This window comes from Carassius gibelio, chromosome A25 (genome assembly GCF_023724105.1).
Source record: "Carassius gibelio isolate Cgi1373 ecotype wild population from Czech Republic chromosome A25, carGib1.2-hapl.c, whole genome shotgun sequence".
Lineage (NCBI taxonomy): Eukaryota > Metazoa > Chordata > Actinopteri > Cypriniformes > Cyprinidae > Carassius > Carassius gibelio.
Window position 1 is genome coordinate 6,240,403 of NC_068395.1, and position 9,185 is coordinate 6,249,587.

Genomic DNA, 9,185 nt, shown 5'->3' on the forward strand with positions numbered 1-9,185 from the left:
GATGCATGAAGAATCTCTTTGTTTTGTTACGTAAGTTTTAGAGCATTTTATTGTACATAATTGCAACATGGCAATTAGCAAATGTTGGTTAGCAACACACAGCCAGGCCCAGGGTTTGAATTCCACTGAAAAATGCATTGTTACTATCAACCCTGTTTACGAGCAAAACACCACATCCTAAGTTTTACTTTCCACAGTTGTACCTTAAATACAGTCTTTGTTTTAATGACAGAACATAATAATACAACCCCAGTTTTAAAGGCAACAAATAACCTTCCTCACAAACCGTTGTTTATCATATTCAAAAGGTCAGTACATGTAAAAAACAAAAGCTCCAAAATCTGAGCAGAGTTTGAATAAGAGTTACATTAGTTAACCCATCCTGGGTCCTGGCACAATTGCAGTACACAGGTTAAGACGCCATTAATTGAGCAATGATAAGATATCCAGCAGTCGCGTCTCATATTATACATTTGAGACAACGTATACATAAATCAATACCGGTCATGGACAGCCTGATAAATAGCCACTTGCTTGTTTGACAGGATCCAAAAAAATACTGCAATGCATGAATAATTTGGTTAGAAAATGCATTAAAAAGCAATAGATAAAATTGGTTAAAGGGTTAAAAATGTGATTGACACAGACAATTTTGCCCAACAAAAGCTGACTATTTCATGACCCACCCCACCAAAAAAACAGGAGTCCTGCCCCTTTGGCAAACCTGTATCTTCAGTTCAAAGTTAAACGGGGAAAGTGTGATGCCATCACGGTGGAAGCAGCACATTTTTGATGTAATTAACTGTTTTTTCGTTAGACAGAATAGAGATATGTTGAATCCCCGGCAGCTCGACTGTGTAGACCGGCTGCTTCTGATTGTTCTCCCAGTGTTTACACAGTGTCGCGCTCAACAGGTTGACTGTTCCATCTCCATCCCCGTTGATGACGGTGGGATTTGTGTCTGAGAAGTTTGTGTAATTATAGCCCTGAGGTGTGGGGATACCGCTGCCATAAAGGCAGTGGACAGTAGCACCCGGAGGATTAAGTGCATTGACCAGTGCTTCTGTGTCCTGCCTCATGGCCCAGCCGTCCTCATAGTCGATATCTTTGAAGAAGCGCTTATAGTCTTGGACAGTGTAGCTGGTGTTGGAGGTCGAAACCAGGACCATGTCTTTGGGCCAGGTGTGGGCAAAGGGTAATAGCCAGGCGGTGGAGACGGCCGTACGCTGCAGGGTGCGGATTTTTAGTGGTTCGATAAAAGGAATGTGGTCGTTTTCGCCTGTGATGGAACCGAAACCATAAAATGGTCAAACCAGTGATTGTAAATGAGTTTCAAAACACTAGTGCCATGTTTTTAGGGATTGTTAAATATGCGCTAGACAGACATGTTTGACTGTTACAATCGCCTGTTTTTGGAAACGTATCTATTTGTATTGTATTGTATTTCATCTGGTTTCGAAAAACTTTTATACCATTTTCAAGTTGTTGTTTTTTTATATTCTAAAAATAAAATAAACATAATAATGTTTAACATACACTCTATACAATATTTTTTTTTTTTTAGTTTTAAGTAAAACAGATTACTGAAGTTTGTTTTACAAGAAAATACAATTTCAGATTTTTTTACTTAAAAATTTCAAGTTGAATTTAACAAGTTTCTTTGTAATTGTGACCAGTATTTTTGGAACGTGTATACATTTTAAAAAAATAATAATACGTTTTTACAAATATCTTTAATTTTTATCTGCGCTATAAAAATAAACGACTTGATTCAGTTATTACATTTTTAAGCTGGCAAACCACATGACAAAAAGCTTTTAAAAATATTAATATAAATATTATAATGAGTTTCGTTAAATAATTATGAAATAACATTACTGATAAAATAACTTTTAATTGCATATTTATTAAATAATATTTCTTCTTCAATAATAATATAAGACTATCACAAAATACTTGGACGTTTTCTTTAAAAATATATATATATTTTTTTTTTCTTCATTATAAAATAAGGACAGTTGTATCACTATGACAGTTTTGACTTTCTGCCTTCAAAAATATCAGTGAAATGAATCGAATTATGATTCAGAAAATAAAGTTGTATATGTGAATGAATTTTTAATTCATTTTGCGTAAATTAATAGAAAGAAAATGAGAGCTACATCATTTACCTACAAAAACCCATTTCCACAAAATCTCCTTTCCACAACAAATTTGGCCCATACCTGTTGCCATAGCTTTCAGAGTTTTGGCCACTCCAGCCCATGGGGACCCTAGAGACACAAATGCCTTGATGTACAGGTCCTTCCAAGCCTGTGTCTGCTTTTGAAGGAAGTAGAGTGTGTACATGTTCCCCATACTGTGTGCGATGAGAACTACAGGACCTCCAGCTTTATTAGCCATCTCCTCAATCATCTGCTTCAGACGCAAGAAGTACTCCTTATTCTCATCTGCAAATAACAGATCAGGAGAAAAACTTAAAAAGTTAGACATCAAGAAAAAAGTCAGCATTTGTGTGCACAAAGAGATCATGAAGACACTTACTTGGGGCTTTACGCCAGTCATAGGGGGCACCTCGAACATCATCATTTCTGGTATAACCAATTTCAACCAATGCTTGTACTATAGTGAAGAAGTATTTTACTGAAACAGACAAAGCTCTCTTCAAACAACTTTTACCAATCAACACATCAACATAATGAGATAAACACCCAGGTTGCACTCACTCATAGGCAGAATAGAAGTATCCAGATGTTCCAAACTATAGGTCAGTCCAAACCCAGGCACTCTGACATCTACTCCCGGAGGAGCTTCAGTGAGGTGGCTTGTACGATTGTACAGCAGCCTGCAAACAAATCATATGCTGATTATGTACTTGCATATTCAAAACAGAAAAAAATCAGCTTCCAAATTTAAACTTGAACAAAAAGACAAAAGGTACAAAAATGTGTACTTAATGGTCTTAGTGAGAGAAAAACTACAATCCCATGAAGCATTGCAAATAAAAAATTGTATTTATCATTAAAGTGGTAAATTATATCTTTGAAAACAATATATGTAAAGTTACTGCATGTTTTATATTTAATTTTTTGGCAGGTTTTGTTAACTGCAACTCAGATTTAATTTTTAGTTTAGCATCATGGGTAATGTAGTTTTTACTACAAATTCGGCTGTTAAACACGTTATTTTAACGGATGGCTTAAATAAAAGTATATACCACTGATTAACACCTCGGAACTCACAGTAGGTCTGTCCTTGAAGGTTTATAAATTATAATTACAATTCCCTTATGGAAAAATGAATGGCATTTACACTTCCGGAACCTGAATGTTAAGGTTGTTGCAGAAGAAGGATGCTTGTTTTAGAAAAATGGTATTGGTTTAAACTGCCACATCAACAACTTACCTCATGTTATCAATCCAGCAGTCAATGAACCCTGGCAACAGTGACTCCAGGTTCAGCCATACTGGGACGTAGTCCTTGGTCTTCTTGCAGCAGAAGAAGTGCACTACACTAGGTTTGTCAAGTTTCACTTCAAGCTGATTCCCAAGATCTCCTGGAACTATGGAGAAGAGTAATTAGGCCAGCTAACCAATCAGAGCTAACCACAATGAATTAAAATACAAGAGAGATTAATCAAATATTAATGAGTTTTCACAGAAAGATCAATGAGAAGCACTTCACAAACTGCTAAAATTATAAATATGATATAAGAATCACTGATAAAAACACTTGAAAATTACCACGTTTCAAAAGAGATTGAATACTTCCCACCTATACTGTTTAAACAGTTATAATAATCACTAATCTCGGCCGGTTTGTTCTGGTTTGAAGCATTTTAACTCCCTACTACAATTCTATAAAGTATAATATTCTGCAATGTTTGCATGTTTTTATCATCAGTCACCACATCCAGAATTAATTATCACAGTTGTTTTCACAGAAAAACAGAAATGTATAGCTTACATATAGGTTTTTCAAGTCATCTAAAGCAGGTAATAATTAAAGTACATGAACAACGCAGTGCTAATTGACATAGCATTTATTACAGTATAGAAACTATTCTGCCTCATTATGTGATAAAAAATGTTTATAGTATATAAACAAATCATTATTATTTGTTATTGTCTAGCAGTTATAGATTTCTAATCCAATTAAAAGCTAGAAATTAGAGAAAAATTTAATGTGCCTATAGTATCTACCAGTCAAAAGTTTTTGAACAGTAAGCTTGTTCATGTTTTTTAAAGAAGTCTCTTTTGTTCACCAAGCCTGCATTTATTTGATCACAAGGTACAACAAAATAGTACAATTTTGCCTATTCAAAATAACTGTTTTCTATTTGAATATATTTCAAAATGTTATTTATTGAGATTTCAAAGCTGAATTTTTAGCATCATTACTATTCTGATTTGCTGCTTAAAAAAAACACTTATTATGATAATGTTGAAAACAGCGGAGTAGAATTTTTTTCAGGTTTTTTTGATGAATAGACAGTTCAGAAGAACAGCATTTATCTGAAATATAATTATTTTGTAAAATTATGTCTTTATAATCATTTTTGATTAATTTAAAGAATCCTTGCTAAATAAACGTATTCATTTCTATAATTTATTTTCCAAAAAATAAAAAAAATATACTAACTCTAAGCTTTTGAATGATACAGTGAACAATGTTGCATTTCGTTACAATGTTTTATTTCACTTTCAATTCAAGGAGACAGAACTATTTGCTGTGTATTTATCAGTGGGACAATATTCATACAATACTACAACTTAGAAATAATTTGCAGGTCTCAGCAGCACTAATTATGTTCCCAGCTACATCTGATTCAAATATTATGCTAATTAACAGTGAGCGGTGCTTTCAGACATTACAGTGCTTCACTCGCACTGACTCTTATTCTGCCTGAAAGAATAAAAAGACCGAGCTGAAAGTGGAGCAATTCGACCAATCAGATGAAAGCAGCGTTTCAGGTCCGCCCACAAGTGCGAATGAAATATTGAAGCCATAAACCGAAATGATCAAAACGTACACGGTCCAACTGTCTTGTCCATTTTCTCTCACTTATGTCTCTTGACCTTCTGCAAGCCCCGCCTTGTTCACACAGTGATTGACGGGCGGGAGGGGGCGTACACGTGATCGGCTCGGAATGCATTTTCAATGTGCACATTGAATTTTGCTACATTCATTGCGGGACATTGAATGAAAATGTAATCGTAAGTGTCTTGACTGTGAGTGTTAATGCATTTAAGAAAAATAGCATTTAAATGATAATTTTGCCACAGGCTTTGCTTGAACGTGTTAGACATATCTAATCATTTCTGTAATACATTTTCATTTTAATTTTGCAACTTATAAAGCGTTAAAATTAATATTCATTTTACATATTAAAACCGGTGTATGAAATGGCAAATGAAACTTATGTAATTTAATTTTGATTTTCATTTTGCACCAAACGTTGCACAAATGTATCGGAAAATGCATTGCCATTTTACATATTGCATTGTCATTTTGCATATTACATCCCATATTGAATAATGCTACCCATATGCTTCCATATTCCCCAGCCTTACACAATCTTTTTATTTATTTATTTATTTATTACCCATGGTCACCATGGGTTTTGTGATGTTATATTGATTGCTGTTATATTTGGGAGAAAATACAGGGGCGTTTTTTTCCTCCAAGTCCGTCCCTTACAGGAATCGAATCTTACACAACACCGGTTGCAAAAACAATCATTTTATTTTTTCCCTCAGATCATATGACAGTGTCATCTGAGAAAATGCGAAAATAAACAGATTAAAAAAAAAAAAAAAAAAAAGAAGAAAATGAAAATGCCAGAAACCAAACCAAGAGCCTCCTATACGATGGACCATTTCTACTGTTTGACAGGATTTAGGTTTAATCGATAGTTAACAGGCTTAAATAATTTCATGACTCGTTAATTAAACTGCTAATAAAATATCGACACATTTCAAGACGTGTTAAGCCACTTGAGATAAGATCAGGTTATAAACGCATTCAGCTATTAAACACCCCATATAATAGGCTACTATAAATTGCATGATTATGAGATTAAAGCACTCTTACATCATGTCAACGCCCAAAGTTCATTCAAACGCTATCTATACAACATTTTGGCCATCACAATTTTTGAATATCTGAACTAGTGAGCTGCCTACCTGAAAAGCAAAAATGTTGTCTAGGTAGGTAGCGCACTAGGTTTTGAATAGCCAGTATGAGACATAAAAGTACAGAAAAGCAACAGGACAAGAGGATGTGCAAATAAACAACGAACTTACTGAGAACCACAGGCGGTCGATCCGGGCACACTTTCCCCGGTGAGCATTTCAGACTTCTGCTGTCGGTAAGTGACACCAACAACAACAAACACAGCTGGAGCGACGCGAGGGTCAACCGATGGCAGGAAACCATCTCTTTTTTTCAATATCTTACACCTTTGCTGGCTCACTGGATTCAGAGTGCACTTGTGTTCATCTGTCTGTCGAGAGCTCTGGGTATGATCTGAACTCTAAAGCCCGTTTCCGCCTCAGCGGAGACTCTGAAAACTTTCTCATTATGAAAGTCTCGTGAAACTCAGTTTCTCATGATAACGACGTAGTTTCATATAATGATGACTTAATTGCTCATAATAATGATAAACTTTCTCCTAATATTGACTTACTTTCTCATTATATTGATAAACTTTCTCGTGATAATGACAAAAAAACCTTGACGCATGCAGATCTACTGGGATTTTTTTTAATGCACAATAATCTCTAGGGTTTACAGAGAATGATTCGAAAATATCCAATGAGCGGCGTTGGTGGTGTTATGTAATGGTGTGGGGAATATTTTCTTGGCACACTTTGGGCCCTTTAGTACCAAATGAGCATCATTTAAACGCCACAGCCTACCTGAGTATTGTTGCTGACCATGTCCATCCCTTTATGACTACAGTAGTTATACACATCTTCTGATGGCTACTTATAGCAGGATAATGCACCATGCCACAAAGCTCAGATCATCTCAGAATGGTTTCGGGAACATGCATGAGTACTCAAATGGCCTCCACAGTCAGCAGATCTCAATCCGATAGAGTAGCTTTGGTATATGGTGGAACGGGAGATTTGCATCATGGATGTGCAGCCCAATAATCTGCAGCAACTGCGTGATGCTATCATGTCAATATCAAAATCTCAGAGGAGTGTTTCCAACACCTCCTTGAATCTATGCCACGAAGAATTAAGGCAGGTCTCATGGCAAAGGGGGTCCAACTCCGTAATAGAAAGGTGTACATAAGTGACCAGTGAGTGTGTGTGTGTGTGTGTGTGTATACACACACACACACACACACACACACACACACACACACACACACACACACACACACAGGTGCATCTCAATAAATTAGGATTTCATGGAAAAGTAATTTAAGTAATTCAGTAAAGTATTTCAGTAATTCAACTCAAATTGTGAAAGTCGTGTATTAAATAAATTCAATACACACAGACTGAAGTAGTTTAGGTTGTGATTCTTTTAATTGTGATGATTTTGGCTCACATTTAACAAAAGCGCACCAATTCACCCAATATCTCAACAAATTTGAATATGGTGACATGCTAATCAGCTAATAAACTCAAAACACCTGCAAAGGTTTCCTGAGCCTTCAAAATGGTCTCTCAGTTTGGTTCCCTAGGATACACAATCATGGGGAAGACTGCAGACAGTTGTCCAGAAGACAATCATTGACACCCTTCACAAGGAGGGCAAGCCACAAACATTGATTGCCAAAGAAGCTGGCTGTTTACAGAGTGCTGTATCCAAGCATGTTAACAGAAAGTTCAGTGGAAGGAAAAAGTGTGGAAGAAAAAGATGCACAGCCAACCTAGAGAACTGCAGCCTTGTGAGGATTGTCAAGCAAAATCAATTCAAGAATATGAGTGAACTTCACAAGGAATGGACAGAGGCTGGGGTCAAGGCATCAAGAGCCACACACAGACGTGTCAAGGAATTTGCTGAACCACAGACAACATCAGAGGCATCTTACCTGGGCTAAGGAGAAGAAGAACTGGACTGTTGATCAGTGGTCCAAAGTCCTCTTTTCAGATGAGAGCAAGTTTTGTATTTCATTTGAAAACCAAAGTTCTAGAGTCTGGAGGAGGTATGGAGGAGCTCATAGCCCAAGATGCTTAAAGTCCAGTGTTAAGTTTCCACAGTCTGTGATGATTTGGGGTGCAATGTCATCTGCTGGTGTTTTTTGAAAATCAAAGTCACTGCACCCGTTTACCAAGAAAGTTTGGAGCACTTCATGCTTCCTTCTGCTGACCAGCTTTTAGAAGATGCTGATTTTATTTTCCAGCAGGATTTGGCACCTGTCCACACTGCCAAAAGCACCAAAAGTTGGTTAAATGACCACGGTGTTGGTGTGCTTGACTGGCCAGCAAAGTCACCAGACTTGAACCCCATAGAGAATCTACAGGGTATTGTCAAGAGGAAGATGAGAAACAAGAGACCAAAAAAATTCAAATGAGCTGAAGGCCACTGTCAAAGAAACCTGGGCTTCCATACCACCTCAGCAGTGCCATAAACTGTTCACCTCCATGCCACGCCGAATTGAGGCAGTAATTAAAGCAAAATGAGCCCCTACCAAGTATTGAGTACATGTACGGTAAATGAACATACTTTCCAGAAGGCCAACAATTCACTAAAAATGTTTTTTTTATTTGTATTCTTTAATGGTCTTATGAAGTATTCTAATTTATTGAGAATAGCTTAATTTTTTTGTTAAATGTGAGACAAAATCAAAATTAAAAGTTAAATTAATGAAACAATTAAAAGTACCAAAGATTTAAACTACTTCAGTCTGTGTGCATTTAATTTAATAGACAAGTTTCACAATTTGAGTTGAATTACTGAAATGAACTTTTACACAACATTCTAATTTATTGAGATGCACCTGCATGCATATATATATATAAATATAATTAACATATTATGGTACTAAAGACAGTTTAAGTTATGCTATGTTATACAAAAAAATTAAACATTTTGTACATTTCACACTTTAAGAGGTGGCTATAATCTTTAATGTACAGATGAAATATATTTGATAAATTCTGTATAATAAACTGTAACAAAGCGAAAAATGACTATATCATGCCTATTAATATAAACCAATA

At 35.9% G+C, this 9,185-nt stretch overlaps 1 protein-coding gene across 2 annotated transcripts; it reads right to left on the reverse strand.

The window, feature by feature from the left end:
• Positions 1-17: 17 nt before the first annotated feature.
• On the reverse strand, positions 18-6,657 carry LOC127946833 (phospholipase A2 group XV). 2 transcript variants are annotated; one of them, XM_052543631.1, is made up of 6 exons: positions 6,306-6,657; positions 3,406-3,562; positions 2,727-2,845; positions 2,545-2,622; positions 2,226-2,450; positions 18-1,279 (listed from the first exon to the last, which is right to left on the reverse strand). In XM_052543631.1, the coding sequence occupies exons 1-6, from the start codon at positions 6,436-6,438 to the stop codon at positions 768-770; spliced, it is 1,224 nt and encodes a 407-aa protein (XP_052399591.1). In that variant the 5' UTR covers positions 6,439-6,657; the 3' UTR covers positions 18-767. The 2 variants fall into 2 exon arrangements, with proteins under 2 accessions (XP_052399591.1, XP_052399590.1); XM_052543630.1 differs by having other exon boundaries at positions 2,545-2,643; positions 6,306-6,653.
• Between the last annotated feature and the right edge of the window lie 2,528 nt (positions 6,658-9,185).

Coding starts and splice junctions, on each gene's coding strand:
- LOC127946833 (XM_052543630.1), bottom strand. CDS start 6,438: ATGGTTTCCTGCCATCGGTTGACCCTCGCGTCGCTCCAGCTGTGTTTG. Junction 2,644..2,726: donor TACTTCTATTCTGCCTATGA/GTGAGTGCAACC, acceptor TGTCTGTTTCAG/TAAAATACTTCTTCACTATA. Junction 1,280..2,225: donor TCTGAAAGCTATGGCAACAG/GTATGGGCCAAA, acceptor GTTCCATCACAG/GCGAAAACGACCACATTCCT.